This window comes from Asterias amurensis, chromosome 5 (genome assembly GCF_032118995.1).
Source record: "Asterias amurensis chromosome 5, ASM3211899v1".
Lineage (NCBI taxonomy): Eukaryota > Metazoa > Echinodermata > Asteroidea > Forcipulatida > Asteriidae > Asterias > Asterias amurensis.
The window spans coordinates 23,114,105-23,138,626 of NC_092652.1; the positions used below are offsets into that span (position 1 = coordinate 23,114,105).

Consider the following 24,522-nt stretch of genomic DNA (forward strand, 5'->3'; position numbering starts at 1 on the left):
AATCTAGAGGTTTGGTCATAAGAAAAAGGACTCTTTGAAAGCCAAGGAAAGCCTCTTTTAACAAGCACAAGTAGCTGAGCACAACAAAACACGCTTACCAGAAAATAAGTATACCAGCTAAAATACAATTTCACATTATATGTACCATCTGTGACTGGTGTCCTGCACAGCGGCATTGTTGCTCAGCAGTGTTCGGTGCGGCAACAGCTCTATCAAATTGTACACTGAAGTCGCATTCAAATAAAAACAACAAACACTGTTGGAATTCAAATTCATATCTTCAATTCCTTTAATACTAGCTTTGAAATATTTACACTATAATTTGATATGCTCATTTCTACATAATGATATAGTGTATATTTTACCCTTATTGGGAAAAAAAAGCTTACATTCCAATCTTCACAATCTGTTCACACAATTAAGAAAAAACAAAAATACAAAAATAACTTTTACAAACAATTTTGTTTTCTTCTTCAGATGAATAAACTTGAAAATTCAATAACAATTATGATTTTTTGAGTTTTCTCAAGATGCTAAAAAGGAAACAACTGTGTTCATTTGAAGGAAAAAAAAACTTCTTTAATACTGTGAACAAAAGCAAAACCTTCCAGGAGTGTTACAAGTTGAAAGACATTTTTCCCCTGGAAATCTAAAACCAGAATTTCTAAGTGCAGTGGTTTGGGGGAAGAGGGGATGGGGGTTAGATCTTGTTTGTCCACAAGATCAGTGATCACAGATCTTGGACTGGTGAAAGTAACCCCCTCCCCCTAAAATAAAAATAAAATAAAAACAGGGACAAAATCAAAATTTGTTTAGTGTTATAGATTGACTTTTTGATGTTTTCACGAACATAAGATAGATTGGGTGGGGTGGGGGTGGGGGTTAGAAACAATAGTTTCGTATTACATGGGAAGAAAGGAAACAAAATGTGAGGTAGCCAGGAATGTGGGTAGAAAAAACTCCACCCAAAGACAGACAAGCTTTCAGGGGGGGGGGGGGGGGGGGATCACATAATGGCAGAATGAAATAAACAATCACAATCTAGATTCCAAATCATGTCCTTCAAGTTCACACTCATTCCACATTCTACTACTGCTCCATTTAGTGTTTTTACTACAAAAACCACCAAGATTTGTTTTGCAAGTATAAAAGACTAAGAATGTAACTTAGCAATATTCACAGTCATTAAAAAAGGCAGATTACATTTACTTTTCTTTTTCTCGTTTTACGCACACCGTGACACACTAACAAATTTGTACACAGATAATTCCGATAAGTAAAAGGTAAAAGGGAAAAGGGAAAAGGAGAGCGATTAAGATGATCATTACTCTCTGGTTATATTTCTCAAACTGATTATGCGCATAATTAGTCTACTCTTCACATGCATCATGCGGTAGTATACATCACCATGGTAAACAAATTTCTGGTGAGCATTTTAAGCTAAGCAGGTTTTGCGGGTCACAAGCTGGTTGGCTGTGAAGGCTTGACAGTAGCCGAAGGCGTTAACAGTCAGCCTTTTCTAAATTTGGAAACCATCGACCACATGTACAAATATTGCAAGCACCTGATTTCCAAAATGTGGCTGCCAATCCTGCGAAGGGTTTTTGTGCATAGGTGGACGGGAGAACTTTCATTCTATTGCTAATCACAAGTTCTTGCTTTTATAATACAATGTAGCAAGATTCCCTGCTCAGTAAGCTCCAAAAAAAATTTATTGAGTAGATTTGTGCATGAATGCCCTTATTCTTGGGTAGTTTTCAAGTACATCTTTGAGGGTGGCGTATTTCAAGTTTAACAATGAAGAAAAAACTGTGTTGGGGGAAACAGGTTGGAAATTCTTTGTAGATTATATACAGCTACAGTACGGCTGGTCTTGCGTGACATTTACCAATTTCCAAATCCGCATCTACAGTTTCCGCTTTTAAACAGAACTGTTTTTTTTTTTAACCAATAAAGAAACAACATGCTGCTTTTGTTAAAACCCAATAAAAAGAAGGATTTATTTTTTAAATATTCTGCATAGAAACAAAATCACAAATGCGGGAGAAAAACCACAATTGGTGCGTATTTAAGTGGCATGAACACGGAAATATAAAATTTTTCATTTTTTTCTGATTTTTGAGCAAGAATTTTCTGGGATAAACATAAACTAGCTTATTATGCATTAATTTTATATAAAATTATTTAAAAATTCCATTAATTTTACACTTAAAGATACTCTAATATACACATATTCAGATCGAAACATGTAACTTTTTGTATAGAATGATAGAGACAGTGGAATACAGACAAACATCCGAGATTAAAGCTATTCCTAAAAAAAAAAAAAAATTCTGAGTGTAGTTTGTTAAAGTAGTTTTAAAAATACAAAATAGTCGGACCTTCCTACATACATATACAACTAACTTAAATATAATTGCGTGCATTCCTTTAAATTCATATTATGGAGCAAACTCTAGAATCACTGACATAATCTGCATGTTGGTTTTAACAAGTACTCATTGTCGCGTTCCCAGTAGACACACTGGCCATAACTAAGGGGCTGGAAAATCAATAAACAGTACCAGTCTATTCTTGACATGACCTTTACTTTTATTTCTTTTATGTTTTTGTCCGGGAGAGCCACCACAAGAGCTGTAGCCTTTTTCACTTAGACTTAGACTTACGTTTTTTAATCTGAGCAATCTGAAACACTACCCGCAGCTGACTACACGGTAAATGCAAGGATATTAAATATGCCAATGTTGGTTCACATTCGCACATTTTCATTAATTTGTTCATACATTTGCAGCAACAATTACGAATAATTTGTAATTTTGGTTTCAGCCAAACACGGGTAAACCTCGGACACATTCTAAATACAAATCAACCTTTGAAACAAAAACTTTTATACAATCATCCACCGATACAGCCCCCTAACTTTACCTTATAACCTACTTAAAAAAAATGCTTGACCTTTTCTTTTCCCTCTGTAACCAGTCTGGTTTGACTAGTACCTTCCTCAATGCTAAGCAGGAAATGTGAACAGATTATAACCCACATGTATGAGTCATGTCGTTTCAGTGGAACATAACTATTTGTGCATCAGTACAGCGTGAGGCATGCATCAAACTCCTGATTACGGCATTCCAATTTAATTAGTTGGGTTGCGGACTTTGTAGATGTGCAGGCTTTGGCATTGGTTTGTACACAAAAGCACTGACAAAGTACACATCAAGGCATGTAAGCTATCCAGTCCATGTAGACCCCCTTGTAAAGAAACATGTCTGTGCTCGGCACGACTCTCGGCCAATGAAAGCTCATCATTAATCTCAGTGAGGGGATTGTTTTTGGCTTGTACTCACATGCCTGTGATGACCCAATGATGTTTTACTCCAGCAAACATGCCCAACAAAGTTAAAGGAACATGTTGCCCTGGATCGGTCGAGTTGGTCTTTGAAAAGCGTATGTAAACGTTTGTTAAAAAATGCATATGATAAAGAAGATATTTTAAAAGTAGAATAATATAATGATCCACACAAGTATCACTCGAAATTGCGTGGTTTTCCTTTTACCTCGTCGGCAAACACGATCAGCCATTTATGGGAGTCAAATTTTTTGACTCCCATAAATGGCTGACCGTGTTAGTTCGCAAAGTAAAAGGAAAACCACTCAATTTTGAAGCAAATGTGTGTGGATCATCGTATTCTACTTTTTAAACATCTTTCTAACCGTATGCATTTTATAACAAACGTTTACAAACGCTTTTCAAAGACCAACTCGACCGATCCAGGGCAACGTGTTCCTTTAATGTTTACACAACTATTTTATTTAGTGTTTTTGACCGTGTAGTAAATATCAAGGGGAACATAGCGCAATCCGAGTACAATAAATACTTTTTTAATGAAATTGAACCGAAAAAATCCCAAAATATTTTGAAAAACATAACCCTTAGTCTAAAAGTAAGTGAACTATAACTAAAACAAGCCAACATCTGCTTGGAATATTCATTGTACAAATTTGTTAACGGTGTAAAAGAATGATGGTTCAAAGAATGATTTGAACCGATTTCCATAATCCTTCAATGGAAAACTTATTGTTATGACCTTAGACCTGTAGCTGCATAAGTAATTAGCACATTCAACCAGAAACCTGGTAAAGAGCAGATTTTGCTTCAATTATTTTGAGCTAAAAGTCTGGTGATTAAGATTGATGAAAGGTCACAAACTAGAGGCCTACAGATACAAGCGGACAAGTACAATTGTTTATGGATGTCAACTGGAAAGAATGGAAGTGATCGAAAAACAATTAAATGCATTTTGATTTAAGATTTAAATATAGATACCTAAAATTAAATTTTACTATAGTTATTTGTATGGCACATAAATTAAAACTAAGTATTTTTATTTCAAAATGTTTGTGGTTGATAATCTTGCTATTCGACTTAAACCACATTATTTGTGAATTTTATTTGATAAATTGTGCTCTCAAAATAAATCCTTTCAGACTCTTTGAGTGAAAGTAAAACCCAAAACAATAACCAAAAAGACCCTCACACTAAAACCTAGATAACAAACCCTAATTATTAATATCACTGATATTTAAGTATGAGTACAACAAAACCGGGGTGAATTTCATCCATGTATAGAAATTTGCTACCAGCCAAATTACAACTTAACATACATTACTTATCACTAGTTCCAAACTTAAAGTTGGGACCAGTCTCATCCACAGTTCATAGAGCTGCTCTTAAAAGCAGACAAAAACACTGAAAAATGTTTTGCTAAGCAAAAAAAATAAGCAGGGAACCAGTTGCAAGTGTAACACTTGGTAGCCTTCTTTCCTGTAAGCACATTTAATATTTGTGCTTAAACAGATAACGATGCTTCATTAAGTCTCAATGAACATACTGAGCAGGCACCAGTCAAATCAATGTAAAGTACATATCATTTCGGAAGGTTCCCTGCTTTAGCGCAAGACATTTCTGTTCGCAGCCATTTTTCTTGTTCTTAAAGAGCTCTTTTTTATTATTGGGACTGGGTAATCCGAATCAATAATTGCATAAATAATTCTGGTGTATTCACTGAAAACAATTAAACCAACATATCATTTCAACTATAATAAGCCCCCTCCCCCCCCAAAAAAAAAACCCCCCAAAAACACTCAATAAAAAATACCCAACCAGACAAACAAATACCCCAACAAATACAAAAACCACCCCAAAACAATCATCATTATTATTCTCAGACAAAAAGCATACCACATTGTAATCAAAACTAGACACAACATCTCAGTTGAAAACAAAACAACAAAATTGTAAAACCAAACCTTCAACTCTCTCATTTTTAAAGTGGTTCACCATCGAGCAGAGAGAGAGATGGCAAGGGGTTAAGGAGGGAGGGGGGGGGGATTGTGCAGGTAGAGCACATTAGGCCATCTCTATCCCACGTGATCCTCCGCCGCGTCCGCGTGAGTTGGGTCTCCTGGGAAGCGTCAGCTGTCTGTGCTTAGGCAGGTTTGGATTGCTGCTTGGGGTGTGTACGCTGCAGATCTTTATAAAGATGGCCATGAAGAGGATCAAAGCGATGCCGATCAGAACCGCTGCCCACCAGTTATCCTGTAATGATAATAATATTTATAATAATAATGATAATGATTTTTTTTAGTTTATATACTTGACGAATAAACCAATCAATTAAAAAGAAAAATAATAATAATAATAATGTTGAAGTCTTAGATTAGACGAAGAAGCTTTGTCATCTCATTGACATAGCTGTGCCGGGAGATAAAAGGGTAGTTTCGAAGGAGATGAAAAAGATCAAAAAGTACCGAGACATCTGGCCAGGGAACTTTGTAAGATTTGGCAGGTGAAAGTAACAGTAGTACCCTTGGAGTGCTTGGCACCATTCCGAAAGCACTAGGGAAAACATCTAGACGAAATAGGGACATATGCGAGGAAAGATCTGCTACAGAGGGCGGCGCTTTTGGGAACAGCAATGATCCTGAGAAAAACAATCAGGATCTAAGGCTTTGGGAAGTAGCCCGACTCCAGGAGTTACCGGCACAAAGAAAAACGTTATCTTTCTTTTGCATGCTGTGATTAGATGAACTAATAATAAGAAATTGCCGGTATTCATCACAAGTGATGCTCATGGCACAAGGAAGGAAACACATTGATCTAGTAGGCAGCAGTGAAAAAGTTGGTTTTGAAGGGGAAAATTTGTTTGCTCTGGTTGTTCAACGAACCTTGAGCCAGCCAGCGATGTCCTTGTACAGCTGTGGATTAAGAATGGCATCTTTGAGTCTGGACAGTGGGCCGTTGGAGTCAACGTTGCGACACTTGTAGAAGACGTCACAGTAGCCCTTGAGTTCATTGCAAGGAGCGCCCGGAACCTGGAACAGGGTCTTGACTGTGGAGCTGCCACTGGGTTCCAGCTCACCGTAGGTAGCCGTGTGGTTGTCCATCTCGGGATACAACAGACTGCTCTTGCAAGTGGATAAATCCGCTAAAACAGTATAAAGAGGTGGAAAAAGGAACTAGTATCAGGCCTTGAACTTTGTCTCTGAAGGTGGGGGTGTATAGACCAAACCAATTTTGTATTGAAAAATATCTTAACAACTGTGACATGTCTTTGTGCATAATCTAGGCACTGGATCTGGCTCGTTGCGTGCCAGGATTGGTGTATAGGTTTACAGCTATTGGAACTTCGCTCTTGATGAGGCACAACAATTGCCCTATGCTAAGGGGGCACTTCTATGAGGAATTTTTTTTTATTTGAATTGGAACTTCACAAAGGGTATCACAGCAAAAGCGCCACCGCAGCTGCTGTGGATGCCGTGGGTTATTACGAGGCCTGCCGTCGCTTTCAAGAAACTCTTCCTAACTTAAGACTAATCTTAGGACGTGTCCCAACCCTGCACTGTAGCATGCAGACCTTAAGATTAATCATAAGTTAGGACGAGTTACTCGTCCTAACTTGAGATAAGACGAGTCCTAACTCTTTGTGAAATCCACCCCTGGGTTTTAGACTTACTTCCTTCTTGGCAGCACAAGTGACAGCTAGCGTCGTCTTCTTTATCGGTTGCGGGGGGTGAGCAGTAACACTCCAAGAAGCCAAACAGCTGACAGATTGATCCGACGCAGTCCTGTGGATGAGGATTAAAAACAGTGGACACTATTGGTAATTGTCAAAGACCAGTCTTCACACTTGGTGTATTTTAACATATGCACAAAATAACAAACCTGTGATAATTTGAGCTTGATTGGTCGTCGAAGTTGGGAGATGATAATGAAAGAAAAAAACAACCTTGTCACACTAAGTTTTGTGCTTTCAAAGGCTTGATTTTGAGACCTCAAAATCTTTATGAGTTCTCGAAATCAAATTTGTGGAAAATTACTTCTTTCTCGAAAACCACATGACCACAGAGGGAGCCATTTCTCACAATGTTTTATGTCATCAATAGCTCCCGATTACTCGTTACCAAGTAGTGTTTTATGCTAACAACTATTTTGAGTAATTACCAATAGTGAAGTTGAAGTTGCGACCTGATGAAAGTTGTTGGTGAATTTGTCAAGATTATACAAACCATGTTAGCATTAAAGTTAGCAATTTCAACCTCAAGAATTTTATCCATGGTTTGTTTTCAGGTTTTGATTTAAAACCTTCATCCATGTTGGTTTTGGGTTGAAATCGTTTGGTCTTGACATCTTCAGATCTTGAGAACTTATAATTATCTTTTTGGTTCCAGGCTTCATTCTTTGGGTGTCATTTCTTCTGGTTTTAAAAAACCTATGGCACTTGTTCCTTCTAAACATTGACTTGGTACCTTATAAATGAGATTGTAAAAAGTGCAAAACTCATACGTTTCTTTTGGTTCCAGTCTCCTTCTTTTTGGTGCCATTCTTTCAGGTGCAACACCTTTGGGGCTTGTTCATCTCTAACATTGACTGGGCACTTTATAAATAAACTTGTTTCTTTAAAGATGATATTTCCGTCAAAGGAACCCAATAAACTTCCACAAGGGGATATACATGCTAAGCTGACAACAGACAATCTATATCATACAAACATTGCTTTAATGTCCATGATTATGAATTACACAAATCAAGAAATAGTGATTCAGTAACTACACAATACTTATTCTAGCCATTGTGAAATCAGCAGTTAGCTTTGGGGAATTTGAACCCACAACTTTGTAACTGTAAGTCCTGCAGTCTAACCACTAGACCACAATGACCTTGTAAAGATGTACAAAACCCTTACCCCATCCTGGCACGTCTGCTTGTCATTGTTACACAGCTTGTCGTTCTCATGGCTCATTGAGGCCGGGCATGCCGCACTAGTCCCAGTGCACAGGAGTTAAGGAGAATACATGTACAATAGAAGTCAATTATATTCAAACGCTTTACGGTCACGACTATTGTCATGTACCCTGTGTGCTTTATACAAGGACTAAATATTATTTTTTGTTGTACCAAAAAGGGCTCAGTCTAATTTGAGTACATTCAGGGTGTCAAACGTCCTTGAGCAAGCTACTTTAATGTAATTGTTTCTTTTCACCCAGGGGTATAAATGGGTACCTGCGAGGGTAGAGGTTGATATTGTGTACGAAAAAGCCTTTGGAGCGCTAGGGTTGCCCAGGTTGAATACTCACCAGGGAGCTGAGAAAGATTAAAGGAGTGTTATTAGCCCAATGACCAGGGCACTAATGTAAAGCACATTGAGACGGTTATTGTGAAATGCACTATAATTATAAGAACTTGTTGTTATTAAAAAAGGATATTCACAACTTGATGCCATGCTGCATTCAGTACCTGGCCGACATTCCGTTGCACTTCCAGCTGTTTGGAAAGTACACTCAGCAGTACAGCAAGGTCCTGCTGATTTACTGTTCAAAAGAAAGAAAAATAATAACCCCCAAAATGTACACGTCAAAAATGATAAACTTTGCAGAACCAACAATATTGTGCATATAACTGATAAGACAAGGCTCTAAATACCCACTGGTCCACTTGCCAGAGTCTAGTTAGTTAAACCTTTAGACCACAGGGGCCACAAACGGCTTGTACCAAAATGCTCAGAGCCACAAAACGGCTGCAAGATCTGAACTTCTTCCACTCAACCAAAAAAGGTAAAAACAAAGGTCATGACCTAAGGTGACATTTTTCAATGTTTCTCATATTAACATAGTATCGACGTTTCTAAAAAACAAAACAAATGTGATAGGCGGTTGAAAAAACCCCTGAACTACATGTATGAGTGCAAAGCGTGAACATTTTGCAAGCCTAAAGTTTGCGAGTGCGAAAGCTTGCAGGTTCGAAAGCCTAATTACATGTATTTATCTTTGGTTTTAAAAGCCCCAGTCTGCAATCTGGAGTGTTGCATATGGGTCTCATCTTCATTTTCTTATGAATTTGATCCAAGTTGTTAAATCGTACACAAAAAAAGAGATGATTTTTAATTTTTTTTAGGGGTTGGTGGTTAAAAAAAAAATGGGCTTCCGGTTAAAACAGCGAAATTATAAACATCCCTATAATAGTACAGTGATTGTTACCTGCACTGTACGGGAGCACCATTCTGTATCTTCAGCTTACAGGCTAGTGGGTCGTTATCGGGGCTTACTCCGGACTGGCGTGCGTTACAGCAGGGGTCACTGCACTGGTCATCGTAGCCACAGTCACACTCCTCGTCTGGATCCAAAATTTGGTTTCCACACACTGGGCGGTCAGATGCTGCCGGAATAGAGAGATGATGTATAGAGTTATGACAGAGTCAGGTTGGCATAGTGGTGTCTTTGCCACGCCTTCTACCTCTGGGACCCCGGATCGAGTTTTTCCGTGGGCACTTTGTGGATTAGGTTTTTCAGTCCCTACCTGACTGCGTGGGTTTTCCCTGGATTAATTCTCTGGGGTTTTCCTCCCACATCTAAAACATAACTTAATTCATCAACTCCTCACCTGGTCCAGATGCTGAAAAGGCTTCGACACGTATTAGCATAGAAGTAGAAGTAAACAGGCAGTGCCTACGTGTACGTTTCATGTTTTCTTATACAGAATTTTTGTGGTAACACCATGTGTGAATCTACTTGCCGGGTAGATTATGTTCTTTTTCAGAACTTGTCTTGCTATGTTCTACTGCTGCTGAGTAGATTTTTTTTTGATTTCGGAGACTTGTCAGTTCTAAAGAAAACTGTGATGCTTGTTAATATTTTCGTGCCTATGTAAAACTTTCAATGCAAATACAATCTTGTGCAAAGAAAAATACTAACCACAATATTGAGAAAACATGATTTTTTGTGTACAATTAAAAGGGGAATAGAGGGGAGGGGGGTCCAAAGTTGGCAATGAGCAATGAAGTTTCCGGCTTGAAAATCAACATAGGACATTTTTACATTTTTGGGATTTTTTTTTACTGAAAATCAAGATTATGTTGTGTGGTAGTAGAAACCAAGAACATTCATAACTTCGCATGCACCTGGATACTGCCATGCCAAAAAACTTCTGATCAGTAATTGTTTTTTATTTGGGGGGGGGGGTGTGATTGCAATCCTAGTTGAGGGGGTGATTGTAAGAATGACTTACAGACGAAGCATCTGCTGGCCTTAGCGTTAACAACGGCCGTGATGTTGCCCACGCTGCACGATGAGAACTCCTTATTGTTTGTCTTGTCACCGGATGTGGCGCTGGCGTACATGATGTAGTTGCCCTCGCCGCGTGTGCTTGTGAAATCACCAGGTCGGCACGAATTCGGGTAGTCGTGCTGAAAGTATGGTAAAAGAACATAATCAATGATGAAGCGTGTCGTGGCAGGTTGTGGTCAAGCTCATTTAGGCTAAAAGGAACATTACAGAATTGGTTTTGCTAACAAAACAGTTGCTGGCAGCGTAAGCACTTTATGTCATCCACCATATACATAAACTGACAAACCTGTGGAGATTTGAGAGCAATCGGCCATCTGGGTCACAAGAAAATAGTAAAAAAACGATTACACATTTTTTATGACATCGATGCACAAACGAAAATGAATAAAACGCTCACTTAGCGATAAACTCCAATATTTCAAGGGATGTTTTCTACTATCATCATTAGATCGTGTAAGTTTTATGTAAACCTATGATCTTCAAGATTTTTGTTTCTTACCAATTCTATAACATTTCCTTTAAAGAGTTTTGATACCTTTTGCAGATCAAGTTTTTAAGAAATGACATAAATCCCTATTGTACATACAATGGTAATATAATTTACCTGTAGAAGTTTCAGCTTCATTAGTTTTTGAGGAAAAAAAAAAGGTGAAAATCACAGAGCATTGTTTTCAGGAGTGTTGCATGCTACATGCTAAAAAAAAATTTCATCTCCTGAGCAAAACAAAATATTTTTGTGCCTACATGTACATTCTCATAATCTACAGCACCTCAACAAGTAATATTTTATGATGTTCAACACAAAAGTATTTACCGGTGAGCCAAAGTTGTGTCCGACCTCGTGGGCGAAGGTGATTTCCGTCACTTTAGTAGGAACCTGGGAGCCGTAGTTCTTGACTGTAACGATACCTGTGTTCAGACTTTGATAGCCACTGCTGAAAAGCTTGAAAGTTTCACAGATCCCGCCAGATGTGCCTGGAGAAATGATAGGAATGTAAATGGTAAGAGGTAGGGTCATATTTTGATAATAAAAAAAAATTCCCTTTGTAGAAAGACAAATTCCTCTCAAAATGGCTTTTACGAAAAAAAAAGAAATTTCTTGGGAACTCACTTCCAGAGGAGCCAACCCACGCCAGACCCAGTACACCATCGTTGAAGTCCCTGTTAGCAAACACATAGGCCAGGCAATAGTCGTTGTGATTCTGAAGAGAGTTCAGGTCCAGGAATTTCTCCACGCCGATGTTGTCAAAGCGGAAGGGGTTGGTGGAATCCTGCTTATCGGTAGTCCCGTTGATCTGTGTGTGATGAAAGGAATAAGAGGAGTTCAGATATAGACAGAAAGGAAATCTTCACTACTGGAGGTCCATGAACCGCTAAGCACAAATCTACTGCAATGGTGTAATAATTGTTTTGATTTTTCACTAATACTTACATGTGTACATGGGGCATGAAGGCAAACGCCTTTGTTGCTTCTGTGAATGAGTACCAGGCTTTTTGTTTTGTTTTTTTGTACAGAGCGATGGGTGGTTTTTAACTGTGGGGTGGGTATTAGGGGAAATTCTTTGTGGCAGGACGGCTTTGTAGAGGTGCTGGTCACCTGTTCCTCCTTGCCACTCACTGGCTTGGAATGTTAGCTATTTTGATTTTGTTGTATCTTTGTGTATCGATTTGTATATTTATATTTTTATTTTAATAAAACTTAACTAAACTGTATGAGGGTCAAGACACTGAAACCCTTTGAGAAAAATTTCCGCAACACACACTCACCCTAATCCTGTCCACCATGAATCCCACGTCCCTGTAGTTGCCGAATGTGTACTTGGTATAAATGGCATTGATTGCAGAGACGTAGTTGTTAAACTGGTTGATCACCTCCGACTCGTCATTGTTGAAGTAATCCGTGTATGTGTGATCCGACTGGAGGTATAGATTGCAGGTGGATTTACTGTTAGTTTGTCGTCTGGAGCGGCGATGCTCTGGGTTGGTGTAGAGATTCTCGTTGAGGGGATGAGAGTACTGATTGGGGTCGCTCTGCTTCGTGGACTCCTGAGAGAGAAGGGAGGAATGGGAAAGATTTAGACATCTTAAAGACACTGGACGCTATTGGTAATTGTCAAAGACTAGTCTTCTCACTTGGTGTATCTCAACGTATGCATAAAATAACACACCCTGTGAAAGTTTGAGCTCAATTGGTCAGCGAAGTTGCGTAATATTAATGAAGAAAAACAAAACACTTGTCACACGAAGTTGTGTGCTTTCAGAAGCTTGATATCTAGACCTCAAAACCTAATTCTGAGGTCTCGAAATCTAATTCATGGAAAATTACTTCTTTCTCGAAAACTACATTACTTCAGAGGGAGCCGTTTCTCACAATGTTTTATACCATCAACCTCTCCCCATTACTCGTCACCAAGAAAGGTTTTATGATAATAATTATTTTGAGTAATTACCAAGTGTCCACTGCCTTTAAAGGTAAGGTGTGGCCTTTAGACATCTTACAGGTAAGGCGTGGCCTTTAGACATCTTACAGGTAAGGCGTGGCATATTTAACACAGGGCAACAGAGCAGCAAACAACTTTATGTGATGGAAGTTTTACTACACATTAGTGTTTCAGTTCGAGGCAGAGGTCGCCCTAAGCTGCGCTGGATAGACAATGTGACAAAGTGGAGTGGTAGAAGTGTAGGAGAGCTGGGAAAAGCAACGATTGCAAGAGAACAGGTACTGGCTGAGACTCCAGGAGTGCACCCCCATTACAATTTGCAAGTCTTTGCTGAAAACTGATGATGATTAGTGTTTACACAGAACTATCCATTAAAGGGACACGTTGCCTTGGATTGGGCACTTTTGGCCCTAAAAAGGGCTTGAAAGCGTTTATGAGATAGATATGGTTGGAAAGATGTTTTAAAAGTAGATTGTAATTATTCACACAAATAAGTCTCAAAATTGTTTCCTCAACCTTGCCAGCTTGCAAAAGACATATTACTGGTTTTGTTATCAGAAACATCTATAATGATTAAAGAGGCCTAATTTGATCCTCATGTACAATGTCCCATGACACAAAACAAATGACCTACCGCTTCCGCATGTGGCTTGTCCTCCACCACAGCCGACTGCTGGACCTTCTGCATCCATTTGAACATCTCGTTGGTCAGGCCGCATCCCCCTTCGCTAGGATGCTCCACATCCTTCCCTCTGTAGATGATGGAGTGGAACTCGGTCGGCTCGTCGAAATGCCTGTGAGCCGGCTCCACGTGGTAGGTGTCGCTGTCTGCATAGATGGTTCCTGAGAAGTGGCCCTTCAGGATCGAGCCGTGGCACTTGGTGTCTGATTCACCTGGGGTTATATAATGGAAATAACAACATTTTTATAAGGTGCTACATAATTGGGTCTCAGAATTCATCACTGCAATAACCTATCTTTCTGAAAGTTTGTACATACTCAGCGCCTTGAGTACCTTGCTTGGTAGATACGTGCGCTAAATAAGACTTCGATATTATTATTACTTGCTACTTAGGTAGAATTTCATTTTTTAAAGGGCGAGGCCATTTAAAAAAATACACATTCTATGGAAAATTTTCAAGTCTATGGGCACTTTAGAATTGCAGTAATTGTCACTGAGGTAGAATTTCATCTTTGAGAGGGCAAAGCCATTTTTTACTTCCAACGGAAAATTTTCAAGTCTATGGGAACCTTAGAAGAACTTATTGCTACTGAGGTGGAACTTCACCTTTGAGAGGGCAAACCATTTTCTACTAAAACTGTACCATTGGCAAACCTTCAAGTCTCTGGGAAGTATAGAAGGCTGAACCTAATTCCTGGCCTGCTACCATACTACTAAAAATAATAAAAACATTGTAGTCTTGTATAGCGCACTAATCTACAATGTAATTTATGTACGTACTAACAAGGTACTCAAGGCGCTGAGTATATACAAACTTTCAGAAAGAAAGGTTAATGCAGTGATGGATTCTGAGACCCAATAATGTAGAATCTTACATGTATAATGGTTTACAAAGTGCTACGGCATTCAGCAGCCACAGCAAGGAACATTGGGGCGAACCCCTTCTCTTTTCGATAAGTGCACTGGGTTCATGACATACCTTCAAGTTCTCCTATGTATAGGTAATCTGGTTGATTGTGCCTGGCTCCCTCTGAGGTCACTACGATTAGATCAGGCGACAAGAAAGGGGCACCCCTTTTCAGTCGAAGCTTGAAGTCCCTGTACACATCAACGAAAGAACAACAGCCATGGCCAATTATGAGAATTTAAGTAGATGAAAGCATTCTGTGAGGAAAGTTAACAAAGCTAACAAAAATAGGCGGATTTGTTAATTTCATTTTCAATCGTTTGGCCTCACATTAGTTTAGAAGAAATGAAGAAACATTTGTCAATAGCTCAAATGCAGTTAAGTTTGACCTGGGTTGGGTTGGGTTGGACTACATCTTTATAGAAAGAAAATTGACACAATGGTATGACTGCTCTTACTTGGTAATCACAAGGAAGGAGCAAGGTAGGAAGACCGAAAAAAACAACTTGGAGAGGGGCAGCAGAAAAATAATTTGGGTTTTTATTAAGTTTTTACCCTTACACTGATGTGTGTCAATACTTTCCTGAGTTCTGTGAAAAAATCACTAGGCATATATTACTCGGGTGGGATTCAAACTCACGACCTTTGCAGTTCTAGAGCAGTGTCTTAGCAACTAGACCATCGAGACTGCCCGATAGCTAGAGGCAGTTAATTCAGAAAAGGAAGGAAAGTTTGCAGGATGGATGACGTGGAAATAAGCCAGGGTAATGTGCACGGGATAGACATAAATAGAAGTAGAGCATGACTGAAACATGTAGGCCTGCCACCAGGGCCCAATTTCATAGAGCTGCTAAGCACAACATTTTGCTTAGCACGACATTTCTTCCTTGATAAAAACAGGATTACCAACCAAATTTCCATTTGCTGAGCTGTTGTTTGCTTATCCTGAAAATCACATAGAAATTTGGTTGGTAATCCTGTTTTTATCGAGGAAGAAATTTCATGCTATGCACATTGTTGTGCTTAGCAGCTCTATGAAATTAGGCCCAGGGCATGTACAGGGAGGCGGTGAGTGAGTTAATTATGTAGACAGTGGACAATTCAGGGCTTGCCCTTTAACTTTGTCAATGACTAGCCGGCGGGTGCAGTAATCTTGCTATTTCACCAGTCAACCAGGGCCCAATTACATAGAGCTGCTTAGCACAAAAAATTTGGTAAGCATGAAATATCTTCCTTGATAAAAACAGGATTACCAACCAAATTTCCACGTGATTTCAGGATCAGCAAACAACAGCTGAATACAACCAGCAATTATATGCAACAAATAGAAATTTGGCTGGTAATCCTGTTTTGATCAAGGAAGAAACTTTTTGTGCTTAGCAGCTCTATGAAATTGGGCCCTGCTATGTAGTCTGTGCCATACGTATTTCATAATGATTTTCATTATCACTGTAAACTAGCCAGCCAGACCAATTGGAGAGATTTTTGACTGGTCCTGATTTGTTTTAACTGGTATTTGGCCAGCACTTTACCAGACTTGTTGTGAAAACAGCTACTTTTCTAAGACCCTAAGTACACAATGTATAATATGTTTTCCCTGACTGTTTACAATGAACATCACAGACCATGGATCCTACCTCCACGCACAGACTATACACTGTAGCAAGGAACACAACACAGCACAATGTCCAGTTAGTCATGGTTGATTTAAAACGCACAGTTCAGTGAACAGTTTGAATATTGTAATGTAATGTGTTTTGTTACAATCACAAATTGTGTATGGGGGTATTGGTTTTTTTGTTTTGTTGTTTTTTGTTCTGCGCCTCGGAATAGGGTCTTTTACACTAGATAGATGGCGCATTATAAATGCATTGTTACTATTATTATTATTATTAAATCCTTCTACATGAAACTTGCTACATGAATAATAGAGTGTATGAACAATGCCTGATGTATGACTGCCTGACATGACTGAACCATGCAAGCATTGAATGTTTTAACATAGAAACAAGTTAAACTTGTTTCTATGATGAACTCAATGTTCATAGATAATTCAATAGTCACATGGTAGTAAACATTGTAAAGGGCAATGTAGTTCATTTAGTCAATCAAAAGTCAACTCAGAAACTAACACATGTACATGTACATTGTTTGTACAGTTAGATTGTTTGTGCAGATGGTTGTGGTGTACACTATGTGTTTACTTAGACAGTTGCTGACGATCCTGGGTGTGGCAATCATACTATTGTGTTTATTGACTTGAAACTACAATGATTACTGAAAATAATGTGTTCTTTTAAAATGAGCATGGTAATGTACACTGTTGTACAGTCTGTGGGAACTTATTTCTTACCAAAAAAAATAAAAAAATAAATTTGTATTATAAATATTATTATTTGTGGCAAAAAATCAGGGGCCATGATGTACCGAGGAGTGTGTATTGAAACTGTGTAAACAGAACATGCATCAATTACATGCTTTCAACTTGCAGTAATTTTGACCATCTGACAGGATGAGTAAACGTGTGTCTATGCAGTGCAACACTCAATTTTACAATGGCATGTCAGAAGAGCACATGTTGCATGTTGTTCTGTACCTGTGCAGTATCTTAAGAATGTGATTGGTATGTCACTGAGAGTGTTCTTGAGCAGCAGCAGAGTTAGTTCCAAACATAAAAGGGGGGTGAGTCAGTGATATTTTAGGGCAGTACTAGACCAGTTAGAACTTGTGAGAGAAGCCAGTACAAGAAATGGACCCTTCCCATGAAATATGCTAATCACATTCACGCATACATTCAGACCCTGTTGGTTGGCAAACGCCATACATGTAGAGTTGTGCACTAAGCAGACGGACAATCGCGTCTGCTTCATGCACCCATTAGCCATGTACAAAACAGCGCGATGCTCCCTCATTTTGCCAACCAAAACGTTAGTGCGCGCGCTATGTACAATTTACATATTTCATGGGAAGGGTCTATTGAGCAGCTCCTGGAGTCCTGTCGACACCCTTGCGACCAACACAGACCGGTGCTTTTGGTCTTGTGATAACACCAAATGGTGCACGGCTTTTTGTTATACTTTGATGAGATTGAGAGTTCTAAGGGCACTTTCATTTGAAAATCAGAATGTTTGTGGGCGAACATTTTTATCTTAAAAATAGCACCAAGGCAAAAGACGCCCCCTATATGGCCTCCTTGAACATCAATGGAAGCTATGGTATTCAGTACAAGTACTATAGTATGTTTACAATTAATTACTCATTTTATGTACTATATCCTTCCAATACAATTGCTCCAGACTGATTGTACAGTACAAGTGTAATTCAATAGTTTGTAATAATATGTAATTAATACAGTTGACGTTTCCTTTAGCAGGGTGAGTTTAATACATGGTGAACTGCACACAGTGTTTGTTTGTGCCACATATCTAGCTAGTACATTATTATGTTTTAAAGATCTTGTAACACGAGGCAATTTTTACAGGCAACCAAACTGCACAGCATGTGTTAACACTTTGGTTTAGCAGACATTTTTTTAAACACATCTTACTGTCCCCAGGACAATTATGTCAAAATTAATTTGATGAATGTTTTTACTTCTAGGAGGTTGCCTGTAAATTGCCTCGTGTGACATGGTTCTGTCAAATAAATGAAAATTGTCTAGAAACATGGGCTATGTCACACCAAGCAAAGTCCAGACAATCTCCAAGACGAAATAGGAGTAATCATTCAACAGTTTATATTTTTCGTCTTGGGGATCGTAAGAAATTGTTTGAAAAATGAGAAACTTTGCAAAACTTGTTGGCAGCAGACTTACCAGGTATCAATTTACATTGTTTACGTTGTTCTGAGAATGCGCACATTTCCAAGATCATATTAGACCTTGCATTGCAAATACTTGGTATGTGCGCTGTAGGCGTTGAATGAGGTGAATGCTGGTCTAGCTAGCGCTCAAGTTTGATCCCTAGCTAGACCAGCATGCACCTCATTCAACAATTAGCGCTTGCGCAATGGGTATTTGCGACAAGGTCTATATACGTGTATCTGATGAGTCTCCTGCCGCCTAGTTTACCAAAAGACGTTGTAAGACCAGGCACGAAATTCCACCCAAGTATCAGACACCAGTGTTTGACCTACACTTAATATTGTCTCTTCATGTACTCTTATACAAGTTGCTTTTTCATTATATAAACCAACTGTATAGCACTCAGCGCACTCACAAGTTGTCTATCCCGTCTGCCATTTTGAGAGTCAAAATCATGCACAAACATTCACAAAACATTTGACACCTAAAATGATGGAATGGTAGATGCACAGTTTACGGTCCGCAAGGGGTCTATCAATCTACATTGACGCGAAACCCTACGTATGCAATTGTTTCTACGGAGAAAACCCCCAGATTCTGTCCAATGATCTGCCTCCTTTTGGCTCTATTTGAGAGTGTGACGCCATATGCAACGGGGGTCTATTATGAAGTTTTTACTCACCTTCCATGGGCGTTGAAATCAAGGTGGACGCTTGTTTCTCCCGGGGCTGATCGCCTGGCCCTCTCATGCTTCAAGTGTAGCTCCTTGACATCATAGTTTAATGTTTCATAGTGCTTGATGAATCTATCTAAGCGTTCAGCATCTGTTGATGAAGAAAATGTTGTTCAAAATGATGATATAGAACAGAATATACAGAAGAACAATGCTGTAATAAATGAAGTCCTCTATATATTATTTATGTGAACACATGATAAAACATCGAAATAACACTTGTTGACAAGGTGTTTGAATAAAATCAAATACTTTGTCAACAAAAAGATTGTGCTATTTCCCTATTTTATCATGTTTTTGTAATATTGCCCCCAACCAAATTTTGTTACTGTAAAAATATACAGATTTGATCCAAAATCACACAAAAAGATGCAATGAATAGAGAAGAGAGGGAGAAAACCCATTTTTGTAAATAATATTCCTGAAATTTTCACCTTCACTTCAGTTCTTTATTCACCGTTTGAAATGCAAAGAGTTAAAATAATAGAAATACAGTAATATGCAGATCTTGGTGTACGTACTTGTTTAGGTACTAAGACCCAGTAACTGGGGCACTGTACTCCTGTTATCAAAATTTTGACACTCTTCTCTGCTGTACGACATCGACAGAGAATGTCAAAATTTTGAAAAAAGGAGTACAGCGCCCCAGTATCTGGGTCTACTTGTTGTTTACCAGTACTACTACTAGTATTTTTAACTGATAAAAAGTTAATTAATTATTATTTAGTGCCAATTGCATGAATTTAGTTAGTCAAGTGTAAAAAGTGGCAATTGTATTGATGAACATAAATTTTTATTGAATTTTGAATACAAAAATAAACAAATTTATCTTCTTTCATTTTCACTGTCAGTGTTTAATACTTGTCAAAAGCGGTAACACCAACTGCAAAAGAAAAATATGATTAGTATTAATACATGCTTGAATACTAAGGTTGCCTTAGATCATAGACAGAAACACCTGTGACTCTTTGTTATTGTTGAAGAGAAAACAACAACAAAACTTCACGAAACTGGTGCAACAGGGCAGAACCTCTCGATAACCAAGCAAAAAGAGACGGACGTCAAGTTGATAAAGTGATTCAGAAGATTTACTTACACAACACGGCGGGAAGTACCACAGCAAATAAAAGGCACCGAGGTAACATGATTTTCTCTACAAAATGGAGTAAAAAAATAATTTAAAATAAATGTTTTGTACAAAGAAATAACCGCTTTGCCACCGTAAAAAATGTTCTAGGCGTAGGCCATTACTAAAACTCGAATTGGGCGAGTCAACATTCAAGGTAACCGCTACGTCATAGGGGTGCTCCTCTTGTGTTTAAATACGAGGTTGCAACTCAAATTATTTTAATGAAATCTTGTTTATTCCCGTATCAAATTATCTTTATTTGTCATTTTTACAAATAGTTCTAATGTTTTCCATGATAGTCTCTTTGGTGTTAATTGTTGATGTTAACAATTATTATAACGGTTTGTTCATCCCGTGCTTTTGCAGAGTGTAGCCCCATACTATGCCCATACACAGTACACAGGATGTACCACTAGCTATTGTTTTGTCAACAGAAAAGTCCGGGTCGTGGAATTATGACAGGCTTTATAAAAAAAAAAGTCAAGCGCAATATCTCGTGGTTGTTCAGCTCAATCTCGAATGAGCAGCAAATTATCAGAATTTTTGCCCGTGTTTTTCATTTCCCGGGCAAAGCACGAAATAAGCTGACAATCATAAAGTTCTTATTATAATATGGGGGCTCGGTAGGTAAATTCCTTGCCCATTTTTTATTTTGTTGTGATGCCGCGCCCACCACCCTCGACTGGACGGCCGAAAGGGGCGGGTCAGGCCCCGATACACTTTTCGGCGAGATAAGAAAAGAAGTTTTTCGTGACATCCCCCGTAATGCCACAAGCTGAAAGTATCGGCTCTTTTCTATCAGTAATACAGAGAGAGAGAGAGACTCTGATCTGAGAAATTCGTCTAAGTAATAGCGCCCTCTTCTGACCCAACTGAACTTTTTAATTTTTTAAACGGGGCATATTAATTAAAAACAAAGAAGGAGAAAAAACTGAAATCTCTACCGCCTATATACTTTTGATGTAGACCGATCCAGTAGGCTCCGCCCACGACGCACGTGTGAGCAAGAACACGTGGGGCTCTCCAATGCCTTTCTGCACAACTCTGTCGCGCGCGCCAATAATTTTATACGCGCGCACGCATGTCGGACCTTATTTTGTCGGACCTTCGTTGCGTTGTGATTGGTCAACTAGCAATGGGGCGGAGCTTAGTGGATCGGTCTGAAAACTAGTAGAGATAAGAATGGAAAATAATTTTGTCTTCCAAAATAACAACTTTAGTTAGGGTGTGCTAGGCTCTAATCAATGTTTGACTTAAATGGTAGACATGACTCGATAAAACAAAGTTGTATTAAAGGAACACGTTGCCTTGGATCGGTCGAGTTTAGTCTTTGAAAAACGTTTGGAACATTATGGTCACGCAAAGTTGTGTGCTTTCAGATGCTTTATTTCGATACCTCACATTTAGAATCTGAGGTCTCGCAATCAAATTCGTAAAAAACTACTTCTTTCTCGAAAACTATAATTAATATGTCACTTCATTTATACTATCAACCTCTCCCCATTACTCGTTCCAAGTAAAGTTTAATGCTAATAATTATTTTGAGTAATTACCAATAGTGTCCACTGCCTTTAAGGCAATGTACAACAACTATTAGCGGCTACAGCTAGCTCCTCCAGGCTACGGCTAGATTTCCGCCTCTTATCATCATGCGTTCTGTATCTTTTGCATCCGTCCTAGCTAGATGTACCTGTATGTAGCTACCAATTACCTACTGTGGGTCGGGCCCATTATTTTTTATAAAGCTAGTTTAGCATAAAAATACTGCTTAAAAATTGCCTTTGCTATTAAGCATAAAATGAGTGGGGCACCAGTCGCAACAATGTAAGTTTTATGGAATTTTGGCTTTATGGTAACCTCAACTGTTTTTACTAAGCAAGATTTTTCTTGGCTTGACAGGTTTGTGTGCTCACAGGATAGAGCTTAACAACTTTCTGCTGATGATAATAATATGAGCAGGATACCCGTGCCCATTTACAAAATGTACCTGTGAAAAATGTCTGGTAACCATAGGGTGCGTTCATTTGGCTTCCCTCGGTCAACCCCGGTGTGTGGCGGTTTTTTCCCCAGGACGAACGTGGGTAGGGTAATTATTATCTGCACACGTTTGTCCTGGAAAAAAACACGCCACACACCGGGGTAGACCCAGGGGAGCTAAACGAACGCACCCATAGTTTTGTTGTACTCAGCTTCTTTTTGAAATTGATCCCAGGCCGTCAGGTACGGCTTTGGCTAGTTGAAGGCTAAACATCAACCCCACAATATTTCTTCATTCACACACTCGCTATAGCTGAGTAGTTTATGAGGACGAGGTTGACATGCCTCGGAAGCCACAGTGTTAGGTACCCAGGCGTATCGTATAATAGATACAGTGATTTAAGAGTGCAGGTTTGCTGGATGCCTATCTACTTCATGCATAACACACGTGTGATTGGATTGCCCTTGGTTTGGTTTTGGGGGCTTGGCACTGTACGTGGTTGGACCATTTGGACATGCGTAAAAGATACGTGGCACACTAGGGGATCTATCTCTGACCTTACTTTTTAGAATTCACCTCGACAACACTTGCCGATGGTACCTCTTCTTTCAAGCATGGACACGTTACGGCGAGAACCTGCTTGGAAAAGCTTGCTGTTTGGACTGCTCCTTTATGTGGTGAGTCTCCTTATCTATTTTGCACTCTCTGTAAATTAAAACTGCTATCGACAGTAAAATAAAACTTTTTAGAGCCTGCGTTTATTTTGTGGAAGGACCTTCTTCAAAAGTTTACGGACCTAGCTAGTCTGGCCCATCCGCCCTCCTATAAATGGCCGCCTTAATAAGTAACAAGATCTCTAGGTACCGGGCCAAACTCTGCCAGAGGGGTTTGGTCAGTATTTTTATTTTATTTTACAAAATAATGTTGAACAGAGGGTTGAGAAAAATGCGGTACACACAACTTTCATTTGTGTGTATATAGTTTATGTATATGGACAAGTTTTTGTATGGCGCCACCACTTTTTCATTGGATATGAAACAATAGGCCTATAGTATCTAATAACCTCAATGAGATATCCCTTTTTGTAAAAATAAGTGAAAAAGTGGTGGCGCCATACGGAAAGTTATCCTTGATTTATTTAAAACAACAATGAAAAGGTAATTACTTGCAAAATTTAACCAAGAGCTCCTTTAAAAAATGTTCAAACACTACTTTGTAAACTTGCCATGGTATACATGTACGTATCAGAGTATGCTGCATGCTTGTTATTCACTAACAGTAACACTAGCATCCTGAGGTGACATTTATTCCTTGGATTAGTTGCGATGATCGTAACACTCGATCCTCCTGACGACGGTTGTCCACTGCCAGAGCATCAAATTTTAATACATTAAAAGTTCAGTACTAGTTTACTGGTCACTAATAACCCCACAACAGAGCAAGTCTTGCATTCCATTGTTTTTCATACACAGACTATAATAAATACCGGCAAGGCTTGTTAGAATTTCTTGAGCTTCTGGGACCAACTTGGTCCCAACAACTGAGTTTAATGTTTTGCACGATTTTGTTTCTTCAAATACTGCAGTTTATAACGGTTTTTAATGTAAAAAATAATGCTGTTAAAAAGTACTTTGGGAAAGTAAAATTTAGCCTTAAAATATACATGTATGAACATTTATGAAAGTAGAATATATTGATCAAATCCAGCAAGATTACCCGAGAATAAGACTTGACCCTGTTTCCAGTAAGTGTTAATAATTAAGAGTTTTGCCCAACTGACGTTCATATAGTCGCACAAATTCATGCATGATTGGCAAATGGGTTTCCAGGAAAGTAACAACCTGGATTGGGGGCATCGAGGGCAAGACCAGGGGCAACAGAGATCATCATCTGTGGCCTCCGACCTGCCTTACTAACTCCTACTTTCAACATGCTCAGAATTTCCTCTTGGAGAGGACTTAGTTGAAAAGTCTTTAGTGACTTTATGTGAGCCTACTGTATGGATGACCCTAAGCGCAGAGTTCCACCCAAATTCTTGAAATTTGTTCGAGATCCCACGCCTACACATTGGTGCACACGTATTTGATGGGTTGAAAGATTTAGTTTCAAACATTGATTTATTTAAATTTTAACACAGTTAGCTATACTAGTTGGCAATTACTGAGCCAGAACCTTGCCATATGGTTTCCTATGTGTGTTTCATATTTTGAAGTGTTTGAATTAACCAACC

The 24,522-nt window shown here is 38.8% G+C and overlaps 2 protein-coding genes across 2 annotated transcripts in view; one reads left to right on the forward strand and one right to left on the reverse strand.

The window, feature by feature from the left end:
* Positions 1 to 265: 265 nt before the first annotated feature.
* On the reverse strand, positions 266 to 20,446 carry LOC139937144 (disintegrin and metalloproteinase domain-containing protein 10-like). The gene is made up of 14 exons (XM_071932154.1): positions 20,282 to 20,446; positions 19,135 to 19,276; positions 14,723 to 14,841; positions 13,696 to 13,955; positions 12,388 to 12,666; positions 11,732 to 11,915; positions 11,435 to 11,595; positions 10,562 to 10,739; positions 9,535 to 9,712; positions 8,764 to 8,868; positions 8,244 to 8,328; positions 7,014 to 7,125; positions 6,226 to 6,485; positions 266 to 5,596 (listed from the first exon to the last, which is right to left on the reverse strand). The coding sequence occupies exons 1-14, from the start codon at positions 20,328 to 20,330 to the stop codon at positions 5,408 to 5,410; spliced, it is 2,301 nt and encodes a 766-aa protein (XP_071788255.1). The 5' UTR covers positions 20,331 to 20,446; the 3' UTR covers positions 266 to 5,407.
* A 2,361-nt stretch (positions 20,447 to 22,807) lies between these two features.
* Positions 22,808 to 24,522, forward strand: part of LOC139937438 (protein disulfide-isomerase A5-like) — a 34,532-nt gene continuing 32,817 nt past the window's right edge. Inside the window, exon 1 of the mRNA XM_071932579.1 lies at positions 22,808 to 22,969. Within this exon, the coding sequence (XP_071788680.1) occupies positions 22,886 to 22,969 (84 nt within the window). The 5' untranslated portion in view covers positions 22,808 to 22,885. The remainder of the gene's footprint in view (positions 22,970 to 24,522) is intronic.

Coding starts and splice junctions, on each gene's coding strand:
- LOC139937144 (XM_071932154.1), bottom strand. CDS start 20,330: ATGTTACCTCGGTGCCTTTTATTTGCTGTGGTACTTCCCGCCGTGTTG. Junction 13,956..14,722: donor ATACATAGGAGAACTTGAAG/GTATGTCATGAA, acceptor ATATAACCCCAG/GTGAATCAGACACCAAGTGC. Junction 8,329..8,763: donor AGCATGGCATCAAGTTGTGA/ATATCCTTTTTT, acceptor ACTCCTGTGCAC/TGGGACTAGTGCGGCATGCC.